Genomic DNA, 27533 nt, shown 5'->3' on the forward strand with positions numbered 1-27533 from the left:
TTCCGCCGATGCTATCCATACCCAATCAGCTGGAGGGAGCCTATCTGGGCCAAGATGTCATACTCGAGTGCCACACCGAGGCCTATCCAGCTTCGATTAACTACTGGACCACGGAACGCGGGGATATGATCATATCGGGTAAGAAAGGGCCATGAATCGGTCTTCTGAAGCAGTGCCTGTAAATAAGATCGAACAAGGAAGAGACTTGTATTAACTGCACGAAACTGTTGTAAATAAGCTTACAATGTAATTTTCAAGCATGCCAACCAACACCTCGCACTTCTTAACATGCTTAAGTCAGTTCCGCGGAAAATTGACATGGGAACGGCCCGATGGGGAAAATGAAAACTGGGGAAAACCTCAGTTGAGCTGATCCCATTTATTTCGCTTTTTCAGATGCAAGGTAGTGCAAGCGAATGTTGATGTGGTGTCCCTTTTTTATTGTTTTACATGGAAGTTTTCGGCTTTCCGCGTCCAACGGTTCGCAATAAAATGCGTTGCCCATACGCACTGTGTGACAGGCTTAAAATGCACATTTACACACATAAGGCAGCTACATTGTGGCATTTCGAACAGGACTGCCTTAAAGTGTCCCATCTTTATGGGATGACGTTTTAACAGTTTTCTTTTTGATTGACACCAGACAGTTTTCAAAAGAAGCTAACATGTTGAGGGCAGGCAGAGATTGAACGTGTGTCACATAGAACTGAGTAGAGATCCAAAACACTCATCTCTTGCTGTGACTATGAATGGTGCTAAAAACTACATGAAGCCTCAAGGTGCTTATAAAATTGTTCACGCCATTAACATCAAAATCTAGCTTAAAACAAGATAGAATGCTATAGTCGTGGCGTGGCAAAAAGTTTTTGAAAAGAAGAAGTATTTAAAGAAGTGAAAAAATACCAACACATCAAAAATTGTCTGGATGAATGGAGATTTTTAGAGAATTGCGCCAGAAATATTTAGGGGTATGCCACTTCAAAATCCGATTAAGATAAGTTGAGTTATGGAATATAGAAGTTCAGCCTTGGGACATTTTTTGGAATTCCTACAACATCACACATCAAAAAAATTACAAAAAAATTTCAAAAAAATAAATTTCTAAATTTGAATGCAGATTTTTAGAGAATTGCGCCAGAAACATTTAGAGGTATGCCACTTCAAATTCCGATTAAGATAGGTTGAGCCTTGGGACATTTTTTGGAATTCCTACAACATCACACATCAAAAAAATTACAAAAAAATTAAAAAAAAATAAATTTTTAATTTTGAATGCAGATTTTTAGAGAATTGCCCCACAAACATTTAGAGGTATGCCACTTCAAAATCCGATTAAGATAGGTTGAGTTATGGAATATAGAAGTTCAGCCTTGGGACATTTTTTGGAATTCCTACAACATCACGCATCAAAAAAATTACAAAAAAATTTCAAAAAAATAAATTTCTAAATTTGAATGCAGATTTTTAGAGAATTGCCCCACAAACATTTAGAGGTATGCCACTTCAAAATCCGACTAAGATAAGTTGAGTTATGGAGTATAGAAGTTCAGCCTTGGGACATTTTTTGGAATTCCTACAACATCACACATCAAAAAAAAATTACAAAAAAATTACAAAAAAATTAAAAAAAAATCAATTTCTAAATTTGAATGCAGATTTTTAGAGAATTGTCCCAGAAACATTTAGAGGTATGCCACTTCAAAATCCGATCAAGATAAGTTGAGTTATGGAGTTTAGAACTTCAGCCTTAGGACATTTCTTAATTTATTTGAATTTCTACAACATTTACTCTACGAGTAACGGGTATAAAAATCATTTGAAATCATTTCATCAGGAATCAGCTAGCAAAAGTTGAAATGTGGATATTCCGCTTTAAAGGCTCACCGAAATATCACCAGCTTTAATTTGATATAACAATCAATACGTTGAAACAAAATTAATTAAACTCACGGCTCTCAAAGCTCAATTCATGTTAAATGCGGGAAAAATGTAAACTTATCAAAACTGAATAATAACATATTTGGCGGATTGGAAATGAGCAATTCCGAAATAAAATATACTCGCAAAATCGGTAGACAATACAAATTGAATAGAGATAATGAAAACGTCAGAAAATATTATTTTGTTGCGGAAATTATTTAAACATAATCACATTTACATTACAAATTTGCATGTGTGCTAAAATACCAAAGGGAAATACAAATAGGCAACATGAATTGAATGTCGGAACTAATGGCAGTCTTGATAAATTAAAATGGAATAAATTTGAATGCTGTGGCAAGGAAAATATCAAGGGTGATGTTAAATATTGTTTTTTTTTGCGATGATAGTTTTCCAATTAATTTAGTTCTCTTGCCTTAAGGCTGAAATTCAATGGAATCCAATCTAAATGACTCACTGGTGGCAGCTCATATGCATAAAAATAGAGCTATATATATAGACGAGCGTTTGATGAACTGTCATTTGGTTTCATTTTATGCTTAAATGTCACTTTGTTTGTTCGATAGGCACAGGAAAATCTATGGCTGGGCTTTTGCTGTCCCAGGTAGGAAATGGCGACTCGGATATATGACATTTCATATGCACACACGCACAAGCGAAAAACTAAGTCATTGCGAGGAAAATGCGAACCGAGATACGAGATATGAAAGCCACGTTCATGATGTATGGCCAACAGCCACCGAAAGTTTGGGTAATAAATTTTAACCGCCTTTCCATTGGCTTCCATATAACTATCATGAATAGAGGTACTAAATGGGGTAGCTTGAAGAGAAGAACGCGAATGCTTTTTATAACATTTTCAAATGCAATGCAAGAAAATGGTTATTTTTTCCTTTATGTGAAAAGGGTAACAAATAAAAACATTTTTACTCTCTTTATTAAATTCTTCTAAACAATCCATTTAAAAGTTTTATATATTTTTCTGCAAAAATGTACTCAGCTGTACATTTTAAGTAAGACCCTCCGTGAAAGATGTGAATACTTTTGGGAATAAAATAATTTCGATTCCCTAGCATACATGTTTACGAGCTACCCTCGTTGAACTGTCTGCAGCAGATGCCATATATCACAAACGTAAAGAGCGCTAGTCTGCGGAACAAGCAATTCTACATTTAGTTCAAGAAACCGAAACTTTCCTTCGCTGCGGCTGGTATTAAAAGTATAAAGTTCCTGGAAAGACTTGGCAGGCAGGGAAAAGAATTGCTGCCGCCGATGATTATGAGAAAAATTATATATTTGCGTGTCGGAGGGTCTTACATGTGGGCCTCTATACTCGTAGTTGTGGCATGGCATATGCAGAGAGATGGAGAAGTATCACAAAAGGTGACTGGGGCTATAAAAAGAAGTCGCAAGAGCGGGTCACATGCAAGTTGGGCGCTATGTGGAAATTGTTTTTCCCCATTGTTTGGGGCTGACGAAAAAGAAAACAGGGAAACTAAAGACATTTGTCACAGGAACCCAAGAACACTCCATACACACACTCACACTATGGCATAGACAAAGGACAGCATGACGTATGGATAACATGCGATATCGCCTTACAATGCGCCAAGCAATCAAAGTGAAATTAAGTTTATATATTTAATGCTACTTACTGCCATCTAGCTACTTGTTCTCGTTTTCATAGCCGGGCCCCAAAAAGTAGGCAACACAATACGAAATGAAACGAAACGAAATGGAACGAAATTAAAGCCGCAGACGGCAGCTGAACAAAAGTTTTTCTTTTAGATTTTCACTGATTAATGAGAAAAGTTTTAGTTGGCGATGGCAATGGAAATGGCTGAAGAACTGCGCCAGTTTTAATTACACACACACAATCACACATTCGGCGCAGGAGTCGGGTGTTGGTTTCTATAAGGGGGGTTGGGTGTAATTAGTTGGAGTCCTCCGATTGAGGAAGCGACTCACTTCACTGCACTTGGCCAGCAGCGAAAACAACAAAAACTACGGCAACCCCGTGCAGGTGACATTAATTAATTGATTTTTTCCCCTACTTACATACTATACATACACTTGTTTTCCAACCATGTCGCTGGAAAATATTGCTGGAAAATTGTCACTTAAAAGACCACCGCCGCTGACGACTGACAGTTTTCCCGCATTTCTCGCACTTTCAGACACCTCGCGAGCCGGCGATAAATACGAGACCACATCAACCGTCAGCGGTTACACAAAGTACATGAAGTTAAAAATCCGTGCCGTTGGACCCAACGATTTCGGCACATATCGCTGCGTGGCCAAGAATTCGCTGGGCGAAACCGATGGGAATATAAAACTGGACGGTAAGGGAAAATATTTCACCTTTGCCATATTGCAGCTGCATCTGCAGTTAACTTTTCTAATGAATATATCCATCTGCTTACAGAAATGCCGACACCAACCACAGCCATTATTTCAGAAATGTCCTTGCTGAACCGCAGCTATGGTAAGACTTATTTTCGCTATTGGCCATCAAGTACATTTCGTTTGTTAAAGTTTGCTGTACGCTTTAAAAGCAAACAAGTGTGGCAAAAAAACTTAAATTCGCATTATGTGCAGTACACAGCCATTCGATCAACTCCCTAATTGATTAAATTTCAACCATAAGCATCGCAGCATCATTTTTTTTGCTTGGTCATGAATTGTAGAGCACCATATAATGGGTTTTTAATTTTATGCACTGCAAAGCACAAAATCACAGTCAGCACAATACATTAAATTGCTGCAAAAAGGCAGATAATCATGACTACAATAACAAAGGACATCATATTTTGTTTATTTTCATAAAAATCAGTTTGTGAGCCTATATACTAGGCTCTTAAATCTTTAAAAATTGGTAATAGGGCTAGTTTTTAAATTTCGATGCCTCGGTTCACAAACATCATAGATTTGCTAAGTAAAAGCGATAAGAGTCCTCTACATCCTGAAATTACAGTAATCAACGCGAATAGCCGAAAAACACAAGCCATCGTGGAAAGCACACCATATAAGACCGCACCCCATTCCTCATCCATCCACCTCGTTTAAGCTCCATCAAGTCAAAAAATTGCATGCGATTTCAGTTTTTGTTTTTTAGCCCCTTTGATGGCTGGTGTACGGCGGTTTGGCCGCTTCAAAGGGCCATTAAATGCAAATAAATGCAAAATTAAATAGAAATACCTTAGCATACAATTACCCATGGCATCTGTGTAAATGTTTATTACTAAATTCTTTTTTATATGGTTTCTATATCTCCCTTTTTCTTCGTTGTTTCCCAAAACCTTCCCTAATTTGAATATTTCTTTCATGTTATGCCCTTCTCTAACCAACAACAACATGAACCAACAACCGACAACAACCGACAACCGCGTTATCCCGATCTCTCCCTGAACTATATTGTATACTCCTCCTCGACTGACGCTTGCTGCATAAAATTAAAAATGTGTAAAAAATATATAAAGATGGCAAGAGACGTCATAGAAATAAATTTGACTCGGCTAACGCTCTGCCTGATTATGGGGTTGAGGAGTGGCGTGACGGAGCCCAAGGTAAGTACTATGTCTACATCTCCATCTCCTCCAGCCTTTCATCCGCTGCAAAAGACCCATCTCCATCTGCATCTCCAACCCCCATCACCTTTTCCATGGCTATCTCTCCTTTAGTGGCATTTTATGGACCGTGCTGCATATTCAACTATATTTGCGCATTGCGAGGCCAAAGTTGCCCCTCGTGGTTGCATTTTTCTTTTATGGCATTTCTTTCATTTCAAGTGCGTCGCCGTGTGATCTCATAATTTTAATCTTTTCTCCTGGGGCCGAAAACTTGGCTGCGCACAATATTGCCAAGTGTTTAGCACAAACGTTGGAGATTAATTAAATTTCCTGGTTCTTCGCGAAAAGACGCTTACAGCTCGCCGCCGTGTTGCTATTTTCATTCATCCGCATTCCGTGGCAAGTACAAATTGCACTTCTCTGCTGCCGAAATGTTGGACTTGTGTAGTGCCATAAGCCATTGCATTGACGGAAAAAGCAATAAATGGGGCTTACGCCACAATAGTTTTGGCAAACAAAGAACTCGAAATTTGCACAGAGAAAGACGGCTCAAGACACAGGGCAACTTTAAATGGCCATAAAGGCTTTTAGCTTTCTTTAAGAAAGGAGCTCAAAGTAAATGGAATATTAACTTCTTCACTATTCCATGGAAATTTTGCCAATATAAATTGAATATAAAGCCGGCTTATGCAAATGCACGCAACCGCGTAACCTCGAAAGATAAATACAAGATAAATGTAATAAAATGTTTCATGTTAGAAATTTTACGCCGAGTATTTTGTGGTTTGTGATATGTTGACCTCCTCCATTGCAAGTCTGATACATTTTGCAGCAATAAAAATGCCAACGGGCGACACCAGCCACGCCAAAAAGCGGAGAGAAGCAATAAAAACTAGCGACATTGTTGATTGACACTGACATTTTGGCCATGTCAACGACAAGGTTCATCTGGCTGGCCATTTATCTGGCATTTGCGAACGTATGTTTTGAACGGAGGTGTGGACGGGACATGTGTCCACTTGCATTCGTTTTATGGGCCATCAAATTTGGCGGCTAAACGCCCCCCGGATGATAACTGATAACTGCTATACCAACCGCAGCAGGCAGTTAAATTAGCCATAAACAATGGCTTTTCAAATTTTCTGCTGCCTGCCTTTGCTCCGAATTAATCCTTGCTGAATGGCCGGGCCAACGACCGACTGGTATTAATCTGGTTTCCTATTTTCGGGCATATTTCTGACTGAGCCTGTTGCATTTAAAATGCAATTATTTAAGGCACGCGTCCGTAAAATGCCGTTCAACCGATTGCACTAATGAACTGAAGCCCAAACCGCTTCAGAGGGGGCGTGGCATGCCCCTGCTCTTTTTGGCTACAGAGGCATTCGGGCTCCAAAGGCATTCGAGCGTTGCAAGCGCCCCAAAAAAGAGAGAGAAGCGGGAAGAATGCAAAAATCCAGATAAAATGTCTGTTCATTATGACAGAGTCTATGGATGGAAGGGAAACCCGGAAAATGGATATGAGGAGTAGGAGGAGCAGGAGGAGCAGGGACTTACTCCTGCAGGGGCGTTATTGATTCGACATCGGAGTTCGGGTGCTTCAAGGGTCTGGGAAAACTCAATGAAGACACTCGAACAGGAGATGCTGAGTTTTAAAATCAGTAGGAGAATAGGTAGCTGTAGTTTTGAGTTACTGGGTAGATTATAATTGGAAAAATTTGTATTATTCAGTATTTTTGGATAAGGGTTTCCTATTTATGATATTTATGAAAGAAAAGCGAAAGCCAAAGCCATTCATTTTAAATAAGAAAACATTATTAAGAAGTTGGCAAAACGGGAATTTAATTTATATTTGTTCAAAACGAAATGAGATGCAGATTTATATATATTCAATATAAAATGAAAAAACGAGATGAAAAACGATTAAAATCATTTGCTGAAATATGAAATGTTTCACGTGCTACACCGAAAAGACCACAAAAGTATATTAAGTACAGCGATGCGAGAAATATGGATTTTACTTGTATGCTGCAAGTAGAAATGCACAAATAGTGCGGGTGTTCTAAATTTTTTTTAACGGAGTCCGAGTCAAACGGCTGGCAAAAATGTGCGGCAAAATCCCATTGGGAAATGATTTTTGTTGATTGATTGCCGATTGGCAGTTTCGACGTTGATTTCTCCGCGTCGCGGCTTATAAATAAAATATCACAAAAGGTATGCGGGGACTGAGCCAAAAGGCAAAAAAAGGATGCGACAAAACAAAAACGAAAACCGGGCGAAACGGAAATATTTATTGCCTCACATCAAATGAAATATGCCATCAAAATCGTCTGCCTGTCAGGCTGACACCTTTTCGCCGTGCTCTCAATCAACCGTAAATGCGGGCATTGACTGTCTGATACCTCGGGATTCCCCATTCCACGTCAATCTAAATACCGCTGACATCAGTCGAATGCCTGGGAGCACATGTGGCACTTTTTAGTTTACCTTTAAGGTAAACAATCGGAGTGATGATGCATTCCATATGTGGGTCGGAGCTCGGGGGATTTCCGTTTGCAACACTTTTGCAGTGGGTTTGTCGAAATTATTTTGCTCACTTAACATAATGATTTTCAAGATATTCTCAAAGAGAACCCACTTTCATTAGAATCCCATTCCCAACGCTTATATCAACGCTTTTTGTAGACAATTCAATTTCGCATTTGGCCTGCCAACCCATTGCCATCTATCAGCTTATATTTATGACTCCGACTGTTGTTGTGGCAATAGCCTCATGCCGCACAGTCAACCAACCATTCAGAGTCAAGAGAATGCGCTCTTAAAGCCCACTTTGTGGTTATTTATGGGGTCAGCCGACGAAAAGTCGAACGCCAAAGATTAAAAGCAGATAAAATATATTTAATAGCCCCGCGGGTCCTGTTCCATCAACTTCCCCATGGCAGTGGGCCGCATTGGACAAACTGTACGCGAAAGGGCTGAAAATAAGTGGAATAATGATGGATGGCTCCAATTAGGGAATGATTTTTTAGCTGGCACTCATTATTCCTTTGCAAGCAGCTCCGATTTCGACTGTCATATTTCGCCTGTTCTCAACCACTGTTCCTGACCATATATATAGCGATATATCCGGCATTGACGTGCGGTCAACAAAGTGCGTTCAATGACGTGCATAAAAACCAACAGCAGCAGAAAACGCCACAAGGACACTCCATCAGCCGAAGACAGTGGGTGGTAAATTGGGACAGGGCAGACAAAGAACGGTGAAATATGGCCAAGTAATCGCTGTCCGAGTGCCTTGCTGTTGTAAAGAAGTACGACGTTATAAAATGGCGGAATGTGGTGAATATGTGTTAATAAAAAAACTCTGAAGAGGGCAACTGTAGGGGTCAACAAGCTGAATGAAGTCCTTGGCTCAACACGTTTACATTAAGTAGAGTATATACAAATGAAGCATTAAGGACAAATATTTTATTTCACTTGGCCCTCGGAGCCTTCCTAATAAAAGCAATCGATGGATGATTTCAGTCAGTGACATAAATCCAAAGATTTAACCAGCAACAAAGTAATCCTCGCACACAACCATCGAACTATTAAGTGCACAGCACACTTTCCGGCAGGAAAGAGCAATTTACTTTAATGCCACCCAAAAGCCATGTCCCCAACCGATGGCACACCCCACCACTTCCAATATCCGCACGACCTGACCCAAAACCCAAAACCAGACCCCGTGATGATAATTTATCCAGTGCCAATTTGGCGTTCGCCGAACGCACAGAATAAATGAAAACATAAACCCCACTAACCAAAAAACTGATTACTACATGCTTTCCCACTCGCTCCTTTCACCCGCAGGCAACCATCCTGGAAACAATGGCGATAACAATCAAACGCCCGTGCGTAATCCGCCCGGAGCATTCCACAATTCTGCAGGCTCACTGGCGCAGCATAATCTACTTGCTAAAATAATGCTCGGCATTAAAACGCAATCATTTGGGATTTTCAAACGTTTATCGAGCTCTTCGCCGCTGGCGGCGGGACAGAGCTTTCTCTGGCTGTCGACGTTATCGCTGCTCTCAGCCCCAAGTCGGTGGCGTATGAGTAATGTGGAAACTCGGCCGAGCTCACCGGAGACCGTTGTCAACAGCGATGCCGCCGCTGAATGCTGGGAGAGCAGAAGTCATTGTGTGGCAGACGGGAACAACAACAGTCGCATTACCGAACGCCCACCAATGTGGGCGCGGCATTCGCGCATATTTCACATTGCTCATACGCCGTGTGGCGCGTCAACGCAATACCGACGCCTATGCGAACGCCAATGGCAATGGCAAAAGCTGTGGCAGTGGCAGTGGCAGTGGCAGTGGAAGTGGCAACATCAATGGCAGTGGCCAATGCTCATTTGCATAGTAATATTGGCTGGATGTTTTGTTCGGTGGCTGCCAATGTTGCTGCATTTTATCGGCCGGCACATCGGAACATTTTCTATTAGCGCGACGCATAGGCAACATTTAATGTGCACATTTTGGGGCAACCGTGGTAATAAGGTTGTCGCCAAAAATGCCACCCCCGCCAGGCCAAGTACTCTCGAAATGCTCTGCTCCCGGATGTTCTCAAGATGAAATCAAATAATTGCAAACGCAAAAAGAAACTCATTTGGGGCACAAGCAGCTTGAAGAACGAAATCAAACCTTGGCCAGACTAGGACCAGGACGAAGTGGGATGAAAGCGCGGTCCAGACAACTGCAGTGGTTGGGATTCAGATATAGATATGTTTATACTAGAGCGTAAAATGAAAATCAAGCTAGGGACGAGCTGGCCAGATGTGACAGCTGACGTGCAGCAGATAATGATGGCTAAGTCGTACATTCGGCAACTGATGGGGCTTTTGAACTAATCGGAAGTCTATCAAAATTAAGTGTACCTATTCCTTTAATGAATGTATGGAAAAACAATTATATTTTATTACAAAATATTAGAGCATTTAATCATAATTTTTATGGTTCCATATGAATAAAGTTATATTATTAAATCGGGAAATATTATATATCTTCATTTAATTTGTCACAATTCATTTTCAAAACGATTAGAGATCATTATGGTTTTTGTTCACAACACACAGCAAAGTTAAAATGTTTCATTATGTATAAGCCAATTAAAAGAAAATAAATTAATTAAAATCACCAAAAAAATGCAAAACTGGAATGGCAAAAAAACGGAAATACGGTTAATCAAATTTGCATTTAGATGAAAGTATTTACGCATACACATACATAGCGAATTTACATAGTAAATTTAGCAGAATTACAAAAGCAAATAAGAATAAACTAAGAAATGGGAACCTATAGGTAAAACAAAAAAGTGTTATATTAAGTAATTTATTGGATTTAGTGTTGATACCTAACAGACAATTGAAATTGTTTTAGCCATTTTTTGTCCCAAAATGCAGCTGTCAACAATATGCTTATTCAATTAATTTGGGTTGCATTGCATTCAATTTGTTTAACTTAATGAGCAAACGAAGCATGTAATAAATAAAAAGCTCCATGAATACGACATTGACCTTAATTTTATTTTTTTGTTGTAGAGAACTGAATTAAAGCCTTCGTACACTCCCTTTAATTGTAAATATTTCAATGGTGCAAAAAGAGTATTATATGAATTCATTGAAACTTCGCTGTATATATGAAGAATACTATATGTGCAACTATACACATATTTTCATTTAGGGCTCATAGGGCTTACCTGACCCTATCCAAAGAATTTAATAAAAAATATAAATTGCGCTTAAGTTTCCATTGTAAATAATTAAACCATACTATCATATACAAGTTGAAATGAATGTTAACGCGTTAAATAAATAAAATATATATCTTTAGAGGTAGAACCGCAAGAAATACAAGCAGAAAAACTTTGCAGTTGAAAATGATGGTGAGACCTATTTATTTAAGCCTACTTAAGAAGCTCAGAATACTTAAATATGAAGTCGGAATATTATACCTAACGTCTAAGTTAGTTATAACTTATTATATATGTATGGAGCTCTATATATGTGAATAAGTGGCATATCTATGTGACATATTTGTATGTAAATGTACGCAAAAGTTTACAGCAAAAATAAAGCCCAAAAACAAGCCCATCCAATGTTACTAAAGTTCCCCCTCAAGGACAAAACAACATCCGGTATCGTTTGGTTTTTTTTTTATCCAGGACCTGGCTAACAGACAACCTTGCAATTTTCCGCAAGTAACCAAGCAGAAGAACAATATGAAATGCAGCTGTTGAACACAGGGGTGGATTCAAAACGGATAAGGTAATACTAGTCGATATTTATATTGGATATCACCAGCATGGATTGGTTTGGCTTAGATCTAAACGTCTTAAAATGCTTGCAAAATGATTATTTAATTACCATTTAAAAACGGTGCCTGGCAATTAGGCCACTCCTTGAAGAGAGCCTAATTGCCCCCATATGCAGTAATTCAAGAAAAGAACAAAAACCGAGTGAAATATAATGGATAAAAGCAAAGCAAAGAGACAATGAAAGAAAACGAGAGTAAATGCCTACACATACGTAGCCTCTATTTGAAACCAGGCCAAACCGATTTTTCCTCCTTTTTTCGTTTATGTTGCAGCTTGCTTATAGGATTGTTGCAGCTGCCTCTGTTGAAATGTTGCGGCTGCCATTGAAATGACTTGGTGTGGAAATGAGCGAAATTTCCAAGCAATTAGCAGTGGCTGAATGGAACATCGATGCATTTTCGTCATTTTCATCTCTTCCACCGGCTTTGTGGTTCACAGTGCGTATGAGCGATGCAATTTTGCTGTAAGGAGTAACTTACGCTGCCATAAAAGTGCCTCAGCATTCTTTACAGATTTTACTTTTTTAAGTCTTTCAAAAAATAATATACAGCAAATTTATGATGATTTTTTACTATGTTATGTTCAGCCAATTTATGTGTTAATAAATTTCCAAATTGCTAACACATCTACTAATTGAATGTTAAATTTACATTGAAGACAGAAATACAATTTCAAGCACCTGGACATATAAACTGCAAAGGGCAGCTAAAAAGGAGTGGGTAACAAAGTTATCAGAGTTACTCGGTCTCTCTTGTCTTCCGCGTGGCTTCTGCGAATGTACGAATGCAAGTGGAAAATTCAATTTGTAAAGTGCATAAAAGTAGCACCAGTCGGCAGGACCAGAAAGACCTGAATATGGCGAAGTCAGTCACATATATGGGGCTCCTCGGCGCTCAGGGTATTTGTTGTTAAACAATGGCGGCAGCTACTACTCCCTGCCAGAGGGCATTCCCCACACCATCGCACTCCTGCCAGGTGCTGTTTACACATGCTCCCATAACAAGGACGACTCTGCAGTCCAAGTTGCAGTGGCATAAACGTGAACGAAGCACCAACATTGTAATTAAATCTGCGTCAACATAAGCGCTGCCAGCTGCACAAATGGCTAGAGCAAAAATGGCCAAGGAGGTGCAAATGTCGACGACATTTTTCTGAGCGTGTACGTGACTGCAAATGGCCATGTGTTTGTTTGCCTTTTCAGGATGCTCACTTGTTGGCCCAGACAGGTGGGCATACGGGACTCACTGGGATGAGCCCACCGTTCTGACTAGACACAGTCAAAATCCGGTGCGGCTTTAATTGCTTAATGTCCAAGTTTTCTTAAACAAATTTTTATACAAAAATGAGTTCTACAAGTAATAATTCAATGTATGCTAATTAACGCGCCAGCAGCAAGCCTCCAATAAAAGAAAATGCAGAGAAATATAACACCAGTTTCAGTCAATTCGCCCTCACATCCATCTTCCCAGAGCTGTGTTTATTATCACTAGGCCTGCACGCATATTTGCGGCAATTAAGTCAGACCTGAAACGCATAAATCAAGCATACGCCCCATTGAGCCCGTTTCCCCGCTACCCCGCCCGGCCACTTTGACCTGATTTGCTTCGATTAGACAAGCGATAAATATCCAGTGTTAGTGGCTGGCAGCTCTCGAGTGTTTTTATGCCACAGAAGGGTTAAAGAGCAGCCCGCCATCCTCTTGGCCGCCCGAGTCTATTAAGCTGTATAATATTTTGACAAAGGTCTGGCTCCGCAGAAGGATGGCAATTACCACTGCCGGCAATATGAGTAGTAAGCCAACAAGAGCTGGATTCGGGCGAGTAATGACCGGATGGTGGGCATAACACAGCGTTCGCCAGTGTTGACGCTTGCATCCTTGGGCGACCACTTATCATAACGCTCACAACGCTCGAGACTCTGGAGCGACACGCACATGCGCCGGCAATTATGCTAAAAGCGTTGAATTTATAGTTTCCCACTCTCACACTGGATGCCCAAGCCTTTGAGCATTTTTAACATGGCTCAGCCCGTCCGCATTGGCCACTAAATAAATGGCTTTTAGAGCACGCGTTAATGATGTTGATTGTGGCCCAGGGAGCCTAACAGTTCGGTGCGCTCGCTCCTGGGCCTCCTTGCATCCGCGATCCACCAGCGATTTCATGTTTAATGTTTTATAACCACTGCGCCCAAAGGGGCAGACAGCACGTTCCTGTTGGTCTCTGTCCGGTTTATTTTTATGATGATAGATGGGCCCGGCCCTCCTTTTCGCTATCGCACCGGTGCCTGTTGTCAAAATGGATTTAATGCCATATTTATTAGAGGTGTAAATGCATACACACCAGTGTGGGACTCACAAATATTGTTAATGGTTTGCATACAGGATAGCCCAGTATCATTCGAAAATAAATGGGAAAATTCGAGATCACAGACCCGGCCGTAAAAAATGATAAATATGGGCTTTTAAACCCTTTACACTGATTATTTAACTTCGTTAGCATATATTTCAACTAGTTTGACAGAAAAAGGAAAAAACTAGTTTTCTAGCTCTGCATATTAGTTCATTTAAAAAGGTTTTGTTGCGCGAAATTAATAATTATGCCCAAAGTTAGTTATAAATGGTGCGCAAAATTGTTTAATTACTTTTTCACAACCACGCAGTTGATTTTGAAACGAATCTTATGCTTAACTAAACAGGTGCTTTCACCCCTCAGCAGTAGAATATTTTAAAACATCCCGCTCTTCAAATGCAAACTGGGCGGAAAACTGAAAAACTGAAACTAACAAATAAAAATGTGAAAATTAAAGTGTTGGCAAAGCAATGCATCCCCTGGCATCCCTGAGAGGCTGAAAAGAAATGCAAGGCACCCCGAAAAAAAGCCAAAAGAAAAACATTTGCAACCCAAACTCATCACTCAAAGGCTGGGCCATGCCCCCTTTCGCCCCGCCCAGTCTGGGCACCAAAAAATCCACATAAACAATCCGGACGCAGTGAAAGCGCTTGCGGAGATCGGGGCGGACCGGCAAAATGGTTTAAAACTCAATTAAAGTTTTAGCCGCAAAATAAATGCAAAAACGACGACGGCAGCGTCGACAGGAGGAAAAAATACTCGAATACAACAAACAGAAAACAAAACAAAAATAACAAGGATTTGGAAACACCCAAAAATATCTGCCCGATGGTTGAATACTCTTACTCTTCAGTTGTTCAATACAATGACGATTGGCTTACGGATCAGTCAAAAAATCTTTATCTTGGTTGAATTCTGTGTAATAGATTTTTGTTATTTAATTTATTAATTTAGAAATTTCAGCAGTAGCATTATACATTTTTATTTTAATAACAGCAATATTTTTTTGAATTTTACCAACTTTCAACTGCTATAATTACGTCTAAGAATACGGATTTTATAATAAATTAAGCCCCATATTAGCCTTTAAAAATGCAGTCTTATGTATTTGCGTTAGCAACAATGAACATTTCAACAATCCAACAGAAACTGCATTTGACTTAGTTAGGGGAAGCAGATTCGCATTCCTCCGTGAAAACCGCTCAAAGTGCGGGCCATCAGCGCTTGCCACGCCCACCGGATTGGGCGCCCCTCCTCTGCCATGGCACTCTTGATGGCTGTAATTCAAATGAAAATTACACAAATGAATTGAATTTCCGAAAAATGCAGCAGCAGCACCAACCGCCTCGCCGTCGAAACTTTGATGAGCCTAGGATCTGGTTTTTTGCAATAAGCGTAATGATTGTGTGTGGGTGCGAGTGTTTGTTCGTTTGGCTGTGTTGCTTGTTCGTTCGTTTGTTTGTTTGTTTGTTTGCTTGTGTGTTTGTTTGCGATTAGTTTACGCGCCCCTGGTGCCAGAATGCCTTTGGCCACGGGCTGCACTTCTTTTGACTCGCTGTCGATTGGAGTGCAGTTGGGCCAACGAGTTGCTCGAGAGTTTCACGGCAAATGGGCTTGGGTTTTTGGTTTTTGGTTATGGGTTCGGATTCGGGTTTTTCGGTTTTTGGTCTGGAGGGCGGCTCTCGGGGGGAATTTAATGGCGCATTCTGGCCACACGCCGCCTCTGCCGCAAGAGTTTAAATTTGTTTTATTGGAGCGTGAAATCGTGTTTTGTTTTTAATTTTGTTGGCTTCGCAAGGGCCCTGCTGCCGGTTAAGTGTATTTCCCGTACTTTCCCAAATCGCCCTAAAAACTATACTTACCACTATGCAAAAAAAAGCCCGCAATCGGGGGAATTCTGAGAATCTGCATTTAGCATAGATACAATCGCCTCGCACCTAATTTGAATGCAGAGATGTCATTAAAATTAAGGCATTTAAGTGGCCGACGGGTATTAAAATGGAATGTCCCGAATGCGGCAATGTGTTAATGACTCATTACACATGCAACACCACCAAATGGGCGATTCTGGCAACGGCAAAAGTTTTGCCACAATTTGTGGAACGCGAATGTGGCTAAAATGCGGCAAAACATTAAGTTGAATTATGCAATAAAAATAATGCAATAATAGTTAAGCTGGCACATGGCCCACAAAGCCCGATATATGGGGCAGAAAATGAGATATAGGAGCCTCACATGTGAACAGTTGCAAGTCATAAACATAAGTCCTTGGCTTGAGTAAAACTTTTTTGATATTTAAAATGCCAATATTTTAAACTCACTTTAATAATTATTTTATTTGGAAATATTTACCTACATTTATGTGCATTTAGTTTAGTCTCGTAGTCTACATACAAATTTGTGCCGTCTCGGCAATTATTACGTTTTGCAGGAAAACTAAAAATGCGGAAGAACTCTTTATTTATTTGGAATACCTTACAAAACATTCAATTTAAGAACTGCACAATTTGAACACACACTGAGTTCCGATAGTCGGGTTAAATGATAAAATGAGGCACAACATATCTAGTAACGATACTGAAAACTGGGATCCGAACCATAGACAATGCAACCACATGGATAACCTGTAAGAGGCGTTCAACGAAAGTTAACATATAGAGTCATTAGGCAACGGATGGCTGTTAATTAAAGACTGACAAATAATTATGCATATATATCTGTACATGTATATTTGACATTTATTTGTGACACCAACAAGTTAAAAGTACTTCATAAAGGCAATTTATACAGGGCTTATGTTAGAAATTCATTCGCTTGATTAATATATATAATATATAATATGCAGCGCAATCTTTTTGAAATATTATTATCGAAACGGCTTAGTATTTCTGTGTGAAATCGTGGGGTGCTTGTGTATTATTGTGGCCAACAAACAGCTAACTCTCTAGCCACCAAACAAGGGGAATCGGGTCCAAACTACTTGGCCAATGCTGTTTATTGCAACTGTTTTGTGTACAATTTTGGAAGCATGAAAAGAACATGGTTGATCAAAAATTTAGAAATATCTGCAGGGTTAATGTAGCACACATATAATTAGGCATAGAAGGAAGAATATAGATTATAGAAGGAAATAAAGGGAGAGCTGCCAAGGACCCCCAAAATTTTGTCTCAGCCCTAGGGACTAACATCTGAAACGAAAGAGAGTCGATCATTGGCATAAGAGGCGGAAAAGTAGGACGTTTTTCCAGGTAGCATATTGTTATTATTCTTCCGCCGCGATTATAGCAGATTATATAAATTCATGGGTTCCAAATAAAGCCTCTCAGTAAATTCTTTTAGTTACAGGACACAGACATTCACAAGAACAACAAGTTTCAATTATCGATATCGTAGCGTTCAGATGCCATCACCCAATGCACTAAATTGCAACACTTGAACTTGCCTCGCGGTTTGCACTGCAGGTGCTCTTTGATGTACTGGCAGGGGCACTGGAACTGTCCGCAGTGGCGTCCCGGCTCCAAGGGGGTCACGTCCACCAGGCCCCTCAGGGCCTCCATGCCCCATCGGGATCCGTAGCGCAGGAACAGCTGCATGCCGCGCTCCTGCGGAGATTCGGGGAGATCGGGTGGTGAGACACGGGGTAAACAGATAGGGCTGGGTGCATGTGGATGGTGCTGGTGAGTTGGGTTAGGAACGTGGTCGATGATGATTGCATGAGGCATGAGGTTAGTACGACGGAACTACACTCTAAGGGTGCTGCATACTTTCCGGCAGCAGCTGGAATTTCAAATTACACAAACTTCATACGTAGGTAGTACATACAATGCATAAGATACAATGGGATTCAAATGCAATAGGCTTAACTTTAGATACAATACATACAAAAACTGATTTACATAATTTAGCAGGCCTTTACTGTTAATATTATTAATAAAATATTCGCGTATCTCTTCGTGGCTTCTGCAAATATGTGCCTATATTTGTAGTAGTTAATACTGTTGCTAAACGTGCAAAACCTATTTAAAACAAACTTAAATAACTTATTCAAAAACTTGATACTTCTACCTATCCATTCTATTAATCAATTATTTGAAAATATACTTGGGAAACGAAACTTCATGAACATGTCTTAGCAAACAAAAGATATAAACATAATTGAAGATTTAGTTCAAGTTACAAATTATTAAATACTTTCTAGATTAGTTTACTTTTACTGGAAAAAAGAAGATACTGCGATCAAAGGAAATATTGGTAATAAAATAACCGTTTTCACATTTTTGGCTAAGCATTTAATAGATTCTCGGCAATCTAAGAAACGAAACATTTGTGAGGATTACATGTCAGGGATTAGAGCCAGCAGCCCATGCAGTTGATGCCGCAGCAGTGGCGGTGCTGCAGGCTGATCTTGATCTTGTTGCGCAACAACTCCTCCTCGTACTGGCACGGACAGATGGACGACTGCAGATGGCGGGGCGTCTCGTGGACGCCGGCCTCCTGGACGGTCCAATCCAGACGGCGGCGCAGAAAGTCCTTGCCCCAGCGCTGCAGGTAGCTCAGAAACAGCTCCTGGGCCACGGCCTAAAGAGAGTAGTTGGACATTTGGATCATGAGGGGCGTGAGTGAGAGAAAGACGTGTAAGGTTGGGCTGCGAGTGCGATCCCGGGAGATGGAGATGAAGTCAACTACCCCTACTTAGGAACAACCCCCTCCGCTAGGTAACGTAAAGTTCCTGCTCACCTGCTTGCGGGGCACTCGCACCGGTTGACTGCCCTGGATAACGATGTCCTCGAGGTCAATGTCCAGCTTCGCCTCCCAGCCCGCCTTGATGGCATCGCCTCCAGTTTGCTCCGTGTGCTCCAGGAACTCGTTCAGGAAATTTACGCACTGCGTCGCATCAAAGTACATGAAGCACAGGTTGACCTTGTGGCACGAGATGCGACCCCGGTCGTCCAGCACCAGCAGGATCTTGTGGCGCATCAGCTGCCGGTTCACGCGGGCCAGGCACTTTTCCAGGCCACGCGACAGGCGCAGCTTCACCCACATGCACAGGAAGATGGCCGCCGCGTTCAGGAAGAGCCAACCCACGCCCAGGGCGAACAGGGCCACGCCCTGCAGTCCGGAGAAGAGCAGGGCCAGCAGCACCGTAAAGGCGAACAGGATCCAGCAGACCAGGATGCGCTTGTAGCAGATGTTGTACACGGTAAAGCGGTAGTCGTTCACCAGAGTCTCCATCGCGTTCACATAGTCCTCCACCGTGAGCTGCAAAATGTTCACTTAGTTTCAGCTATTTCGCAGTAAGCACTTTGAGCCACACTTACCGTCAGGCCTTGAGCCATCAGCTCCTCGGGCACCAGCTCCGGACGGAATATGGCAGGGGTTATCCAGGGCCACTTCGTGTTGGCCGGCAGAAGTGTGACGATGACATCGCCATTTGCTATGGGGTAACATTTAAATTAGAGGTCAACTATATTAAGAAGCTTTCAAGAAGCGAATGTAATTTGTTCATAGCTCGAAATTGATAAGGTTACTGCACCAGTTAAAATGAGATAATAGGAAAGGAACCTAGTAAAGAAGCAATCCAATTTAAAGAGGCTTCTTAAGAAGTTCAAAATTTGTCCTTCAAAGTTCATGTGTCAATTTAAAGGAAACTGTATAACTTTACCAAAAGTTGACATCATATTTGTCGTTAAAATTAATTTTTGTAATGTAACCAAGTAGGAATCAATAACCAATGAATTAATTACGCCATTTTTGGATAGTGGGAACAGATGGTCCCAAATGTCCTGTCAATCACTCACCGAATCCCTCGCGTATGCGACCCGTTGACAACTCGATTGTGCGCATCCCGGATCCCTGGTCCGCCGGCTGGCTAATACCAGTTCCGTTGGCGCCACCTCCATTGTGCTGGTGGCTGGAGGACGCCGCCCCAGCGGACGAGGGAGAGGGCGCAGCGGCGGCTTTTTGGTTTATTAGCTGCGGAGTATGGCGCACTGGGCCAGCTGCGTATCCACTGGCACTTGCACTCGCACTTGCTCCGCTGACGATGCCACTGCCGGATGCACTCAGATTAACGTGCGTGCTCTCGGTTGTCAAAACAGCGGGCGCCACATCCGGCGGAGATGACTGGGCCTGCACTTCGCCCGGTGTCGCAGCTGTGGTCGAGGAAACTGCCGTGCGCTGGGGAGTGGCAAACAAGTAGGCGTTAGCAGGGGTTAGTTTGGTCTTGCCCTTAAGACGACAATGGCCCAAGGGTCAAACGCTGGCCAGCCACCATGAAAATTATGCAAATGGTCAAGCAAAATCAATTTTATTGATTTTAGTCAGTCTTTAAAATGCCTGAAGTCTCAAATTGCAGCTATAAGTTCGCATTCAATTGCTAGAAATAAGACTGAAAGCAATTCGGGGCAGGGCACGTTCTCGGTTGACAAAAACGGATTTCTGAAGGCAATCCGCCTTCAAAAGGCCTGTTATTGAAAAGCCAAATGCGATTTATTGGTTTTTGTGCAGCTCTTAGTAAACTCTGACCTTGCTCTACGTAGTATCAAATCTCTCTAGATAGAAATTCGTATTGTTTTATAATTGCAACAGCACACAGCTTTTTTGGGATTCCACTCGGGATTCTATCTCGTCCGATAAACAATCCAAACAAAGATTATGTTCGGTAATTTCATATTTACTATTAGGTAGGCAAGCCATAAAACTTCTGATAATCTTGGCTAAACTTGAAAACAAAAGATACGTTGGTACAACATTGCTAACTATTAGCGAGGTAGCAGTCAAAAGACAGTTGCTTGCAATCTTAAACTAAAAAAAACAAGATCCTTGAAATTATTAAATTCCAAGCCGTCTTTAATCATGTATCTTATTAAATCCAAGAGCAACAAGCTGAAATTCTATCGCAATATAAACAATTTTGAAATGAGAGTGTCAGGGCTGCGCAAAGTAATTGAAGTTCCCAGACTGTTGACAAGCATCGAAACGAGCGAAATGAGATATAAAAAGATAAATGATAAATATTTACGGCCAGAAAGCAAATAACCAGCATGGCAGCGAAAATATTTTAACAATTGCTGTACACATTCTGTTGACATACTACCGCAGTAAGAGTAATCTAAATAAAAAGCAAAATAAAGATGCGAATTTAATCAAATAACTCCAGCTGAGCTATGCCAATTGTAACAGTGGAACAACTGAATCAGAAAGTATACTTTCGAAAGAATCTGCTGTTTACTTCTTTGCAAAGGCCACTGAGAATGAAGGCATCCCATGTAAAGGTAGGTTGAGTCAGAGTTTATCACCGGATGGGACCCGTTTCAGCTCCAAGTCTCAGCTGGGCCCCCAACTTCATTTGTCATGCGTGCAACGTTCCCAAAATCAAGCAGAAGAAAGTTAAGAACCCGAACCACTTCACACAACAACTCCATTAGGCGGCTTCAGGGAAATAACAGTGGGGACTTGATATACGCGCTTTCTCAAGTTCTGACGGAGGGAAACAGGAGGAATCTGATTTCACTGTAAACTATTTAACAAGGCAACAAAAGTAACAATTGCAAATATTATTATCGATCAATGTGTTATAGAATCTGTGATGTTGCCTAACTCAAACGTAAACAAATTTGTGAATATAATTAATAAAAAACTATGAATAGCAACCAATTTGAAGCATATCGACTAACTACAATTGTAATTTGAATAATTTGACTCTATGCCAGCTGGAACATCTGCACTTCATTATACGATATGACCCAAAACAACCTACGCCCATTTAGTCTACGATATGAAGTTAAAAAATCCTAAAATTTTGTCGTCACCTATTTTCTTGCTCTTCGTTTAAATTAAACCAAAATGTTAAATTACCCTATTTTGAGTTGCAACCAGCGCATTTCAGTTATTCGAGTGTTTGCTGTACCGCCAAACGGGTGTGCGAGCGAGAGGGCCGGCAAGGGCCTGACTTGCATTGGAATGCGTTTCGTTGCGTGAGCGAGAGGGGCGCTGGGGAGTAAGCGGGAGAGCGAGAGATGCGAAGAAAGAGAGAGTGGCGAGTTACCTGGACAGGTGTGGTTGTTGTTGTTGCTGCCGCAGCGGACGGACTGCGCGAGCGCGCCCGCCTGTTGTTGTTGCTACTAACCACCGACGGCGGTGGCGGCAGAGTTAACTTGTTTTGTTGTTGCTGCTGCTGCTGCTGTGTGGCATCGCCGTCGTTACTGTTATTGTTTTTTTCACCGCTGTCCGCCTCGTCGTCGAATTTAACCCAATTTTTGGGCGTCTGCTTGTCGTCGGCGTTCCCATTGAGGGCCACATCCTCCAAAGGATGGCTTTGCGCCTGCGCTGGAGCTTTTGCCTCCTCCATTGCGAATGCGTAGTAAGCCCGAAACGAAGCGCGTGCTGGGAATTATCTGAATTTTCCAGGTGAGCGTGCGACCTGACTAATGCAGCTAGTGCGTTTTGTTTTCGCCTTTTTTGTACTATATCTCGTTACATAACCTCAATATGAATTCACACTTCAGTTGCGCCGCTGCCTATTATCGAGTTGGTTGCTGTTGCTGTTGTTGTTGGTGTTTGTTTTTTTTTTTTTTGTATTTTTCTGCCGAGTTTTTTAACCAGCTGCACAACGCGCCGCTTACGTGTTGGCCGCTCGCGAGTTCACGTCGAACTGCTGCTGCCGCGCCCAGCAACAAAAAACAGCCACAAAAAGCCACACACACGTACGGTAGAAAGCAAGAAAAAACTCACTTGGCTCAGAGCGAAAAGCTCGGCTCAAAGGCGCGCTCAGTCGCGTTCCACTGCCAATCGGTCCGCTCAGCAAGCTCACCTGTTGCCGAGCTTTCCGCTCGCACACTCAGAAAAACAGGGCAAGATCGGCTTCAAATTATTAGCAAAATCACACCATTCGATAATTTGTAATACTAGAACGAATTGATTAGTTTAGCAATTAGTTTCAATGTATGATCTTTAAATATTGTTTTCAGTCTGGTTAAAATTTCGTGAACATTTATTTATTTATTTCATTTTAAAACCCAATAACCTAATGACGAAGCACAACAACGGTTACGATAGCAACCAAAAAGTCAGCAACAAACAAGTCAGCCAACTTCTTCGAAAATAGAAAACGGAAATAAGAACCTAACACAATTTTAGGGAATAATATATAATATCGATTATACTAAATATAAATACATATAAATATGAATTAAAAAAATATTTCCCAAATATATGACACGTTATCTAAAAATATCTTAAGAGTCTTAAAAACAATGTCTACAAATCGAATATACAGAGAAACGAGCATCCAAATTTCTGGCAGTGTAATTGACTATTTATCTTAAAATATCAACTCCGAGCATTTTTACGTTTCTTCTCAGAACCGTGCTGTTTCACTCTCGCACTATGAAGTTTCTGTTTTGGTGGCTCACATGACATTTCTTGAGCTTTTTCCAATATCTTCAGCTCTCCGGTGTATCTGTATCTCAAGTGAGTCACAGGGCCACCGCAATGATCACTTTTTATCTTTGCTTGCTTAGAGATGGCTGTAGCTGAACATTTCGCCAGGCAAACCCGCTCTGCACTTGAATGATAAGCCGCGTCGCGTTGTCTCCGATTTCAAAACCAATAAACACCTCTTATCAGTTGCAAAAATAAAAATGCGGGTGGAATATTAACACTTGGCTATCGGTCAGATTTGCAAGAGCTTGAGCAATTTTTACCACCTGTTGAATCTTAACTCTCATGCGACTTAAGTGGGTGTAAAATTTATGGGTTTAAATTTACATAATACTTTTATTAAAGTGCCAAGCTGATCAGTCGTCTTTAAATTTCTTAGTGATGATAGGATAGATATGATATGATATGATATGATATAATATGCTATATGCTAATAATTGATTTATTCATTCAAAATAATATATATTCTTCCGAATACTAAACGTCCTTGTCCCAAAACAACCCAACATAAAAATAAAAATTAAGTCTCGCAATATCTCCACTTTAAGTACATCCTGTTCCAGGTTGCGGTATCCATTCAATTCTGAACATTCGAATTGGCTTCGCCAATCTATTATATTAACCATTCTATTGCCCCAATTTATGGCATTGTTTAGTGAAATGCTAAACGAAGAATGCAATTTAAAATCAATTTTGACGCTTGCTATGCCATTCGCTCCGATCGGGTCCTGTTTTCCATGTCCTCCTTTCGATAAGCGGAGCCCCATGAATTTATGGCAGCACGGAGGGGGATGGAGAGAGGGGGAAAGTGGAAGGATGCGGATGCTGGACCGCATAGTTCACGCCTGGACGGAGCAGCAAACATTTTTTGGCTCGAATAATATGAGAAATGCTAGAGAGCCCACAACATTATAGTGGCAATTGTTCGACTGGGCAGCCACAGAAAACTTTTGCCGCCCATAAATTATGCTGAAAAATTATTATATAAGCGGCCAGTGTCGAATGGCGCCGAAGAAATTGGCCCACAGCCAAAACGGAGAACGGAGAATCTGAAAAAGTGCAGGAAAATGTGGGCGGGGCAATCGGAAAAGAGGCGGGACAACTATTGGCAAAAGTTGTTAAGCAAATTATGGCCTGGCACAGAGGCAGTGGAAACTGTTTCAGTTCGAGTTGTCTGTATTCTGTACTCCATGATATAATTTCTGGAAGGAAGGGCTTTAAAGCAGTTAAATGCAGCTAACAACGGGTTTTTATAATTATTTAAGTTGTAAAGAAAATTGGAGCCTTTTCCTTTGGTATTAAAATATATGTATATTATGCATTAAGGATTAAATTATTTGTGCATTTTTATCTTTCCTGTAATCATCTTTTCCGCCGCCTATTTACTATTAAGCTCGGCTTTAAACGTGCAATGCAATTCTTAATATTTTTCCTTCGATGAGATGCAATTGCCTTCTCATTAGCTTACAAAATTGGCTTGGGGCTATATATTATTTTAAAATATACTCCGCTGGCAGGCTTCACATGATATGTACCCCTTTCTTCCCTGCCGCAAACTTGCCTTAAATATGTCCTTTCTATTAAGCCATAAATCGCTCAACAGGCCGAAAATCCTTTGTGGCTGTAACAGACTGAAAAGCCACAAAATCTGCAGTTTCTTAGGAAGGGCGAATGGAAGCCAGTGAAGCGGGCAAGCAGCCAGCCAAGAGTCTAATTAGGCCAAATTAATTGCCTGCGCTTTTGACACTTGCACAGAGTGAATCGGCGGCCGAAGCCCAAAAGAGTAAACAGGACAAAAGACGGCAAGACAGCCTTCTGGCGAGGCAAAACCAAGTACAACACTCAAAAGTCTATTTGCAACCCCCCCTATCACCCCCTATCACTTTACCCTTCTGCTGCTGCCGGAGAAGAGTAATGTTGGCAATTTGTTGGTCGTCGTCTTATTAACCCGCAACAGGAGACGAGCAACTTGGCGGCAACTTTTTGGCCAACGCGAGAATGTCCAACGGGCATATAAATTAGCCGAGACAGAAGTTTGCCCTCCCACCAGCTTTTCCCGCCAGCTCCTTGCCGCTTTGAGCATCTTCTCGCCAATGAAAAGACAGGCAAAGTTTTGGCATCAAAAAATGTTTTCAAATTAAGCTAATTTATATAATATAAACACGCCTAATGAGTTCCCCAACGCCACGGCGCCAAAAAGTGGTTGGGTGGTCATAATTTCTAGCAGAAGGCCAACAAATAGGAAGCATACCTACTACTCGCAGTGTATAAGTATGGGGAGCGTTTTGATTTGCCTCGTCCACCTTTTAAGACCCTTTGAAAATGGCAAAAGTTTCACCGACACTCCGTACTCGGTTGTTGCCGATTTTATTTTTGTTTTGCCTTCACAGTTGGCTGGCGGAATTAACGTGACTTGCATAACGCCCGAAAGTATGCAACGCGGCTGTAAAGTGTCACCATCACCATCACCATTTGCTGCGAACCTCTTTGCTCCTTGGCGCAAGGACTCGCTTCGAGGCGAAAATAAAAACAAAATGCAACTGGGGAAACGTGTCACAAACTTTATGCTCCTGCCACGCGTCACGCACGCGATTTTCGCTTAGTTGTTTGTCACTTTGTCGCCGCCTTTCTGCCGCTCCAGAATCCGCTCCTGCTCCTGCTCCTGCTCCTTGTAAGGATCCTCACTCCCCATAGCCCACGACGTGGCCAGGAGAAACGGCTCTGGATATTAAGTGAGCTGCCACGGCTGTAGCGGCATAAATTAGAGCGCTGAGATTTGAACCGGAGCGGATTTAGAACTGGAGTAAAATAATCCCGATTCTCACTTGCAATAAAGTTTCCTCAGACGGAAGTTTATGAATGTTCAGCACACTGCGGAGATAATGTGAGTTTGAGTAGAAACTAACTGTTGTTATTTTACGCATAAGTTAAATTTCCGAAGAAATCTGTGTCAATTGTGGTTTTTGGCTTTGTTTTTATATGTTCATGCATAAGAAATATAAATAAACCGTTGGGCCCTAATTCAATTAATTTATTTATTAAACACAAAATTGAGCTTCCATTTTCTTTAGCCAACAGCTGCCACACTTGAATGCCACTTGAGTTTGTAATAACTCGCAACATGTTGCAGAAGAAACCACAAGAACACACACGCCGAGTGCTAACATGAAGTACATAAGCGGGTTGGTAACAATGGAACTGACATCACAATGGGCCAGGGGGTCGACCAGCAATGTGGCTAGGACTCGACTGTTGTTGGCACATGTCACCTTTCATAAAACATAGAATCACTCTGGGGTTGCAGCTATATGGCCCTTCACACGGAGCAATCTGGCCGAGTGGAATGTGGCCGGCACAAAGCTGAAAGCTGTCTTGAAGGAAACATCGGGCCACTTCCAAGTGGGCCAATCCCAACACTTGAAATTGAAACGTTCAAATGTAAGTGCGAATGATGGAGATGTAGTTGCCAAAGGGTTGACCGCCAAGTACCCATATTTGACAGAGGTGCAAGTGGAAAACGGTCCAATTCACCTAGAGAATCCTTTGGCAAAGTGTGAAGAGCAAATTCAAAAGGCCTCAAAGTTCGATAAGTTTCCAAAAAGTATTAAGCTTGACATCATTCACAATTTACTGTTAAATGAATGCATTCGAACAGAATTGAATAGGAGTGAGTTCTTTACACAAAATAAGGCAAATGTGTTAAATATGAGTTGGTTTCTTTGCGCAAGACATTGAGTGGCTTATGTGAAAATGCCTGAGGGCTCTGCGTTAAATGGTTGCTTATAGGTAAACATATATCTACTTTACAGAATATAAATATATAATTTACAGAATCTAGTATGACCTAATACGAGTAACTTGTATAATTATATAAATTACA

The 27533-nt window shown here is 41.2% G+C and overlaps 2 protein-coding genes across 8 annotated transcripts in view; one reads left to right on the plus strand and one right to left on the minus strand.

The window, feature by feature from the left end:
* The window catches only part of LOC6540757 (hemicentin-1), a 43166-nt gene extending 32494 nt beyond the window's left edge, over positions 1-10672 (plus strand). For both annotated transcript variants that reach the window (XM_026978639.1, XM_026978638.1), the window contains exons 9-13: positions 1-138; positions 4119-4283; positions 4367-4426; positions 5421-5507; positions 9360-10672. In XM_026978639.1, the coding sequence (XP_026834440.1) occupies positions 1-138; positions 4119-4283; positions 4367-4426; positions 5421-5507; positions 9360-10123 (1214 nt within the window). In that variant the 3' untranslated portion in view covers positions 10124-10672. The remainder of the gene's footprint in view (positions 139-4118; positions 4284-4366; positions 4427-5420; positions 5508-9359) is intronic.
* Positions 115-22927, minus strand: LOC6540816. 6 transcript variants are annotated; one of them, XM_026978641.1, is made up of 6 exons: positions 22260-22926; positions 20011-20389; positions 19531-19646; positions 18950-19471; positions 17655-17814; positions 115-176 (listed from the first exon to the last, which is right to left on the minus strand). In XM_026978641.1, the coding sequence occupies exons 1-6, from the start codon at positions 22560-22562 to the stop codon at positions 130-132; spliced, it is 1527 nt and encodes a 508-aa protein (XP_026834442.1). In that variant the 5' UTR covers positions 22563-22926; the 3' UTR covers positions 115-129. The 6 variants fall into 6 exon arrangements, with proteins under 6 accessions (XP_026834442.1, XP_015014956.1, XP_015014955.1 ...); XM_015159470.2 differs by lacking the exon at positions 115-176 and adding an exon at positions 16573-16836; XM_015159469.2 differs by lacking the exon at positions 115-176 and adding an exon at positions 16916-17215.
* Positions 22928-27533: the final 4606 nt, after the last annotated feature.

This window comes from Drosophila erecta, unplaced genomic scaffold (genome assembly GCF_003286155.1).
Source record: "Drosophila erecta strain 14021-0224.00,06,07 unplaced genomic scaffold, DereRS2 tig00000055-arrow-pilon, whole genome shotgun sequence".
Classification (NCBI taxonomy): domain Eukaryota; kingdom Metazoa; phylum Arthropoda; class Insecta; order Diptera; family Drosophilidae; genus Drosophila; species Drosophila erecta.

What these genes read in the sequence shown, in the direction of transcription:
- LOC6540816 (XM_001969559.3), bottom strand. Translation starts at nt 22,562, where the DNA reads ATGGAGGAGGCAAAAGCTCCAGCGCAGGCGCAAAGCCATCCTTTGGAG. An exon ending in CAACAACCACACCTGTCCAG is followed by an intron (nt 20,390 to 22,259) that starts GTAACTCGCCAC and finishes GCCACTCCCCAG; the next exon opens with CGCACGGCAGTTTCCTCGAC. An exon ending in TGATGGCTCAAGGCCTGACG is followed by an intron (nt 19,472 to 19,530) that starts GTAAGTGTGGCT and finishes AACATTTTGCAG; the next exon opens with CTCACGGTGGAGGACTATGT.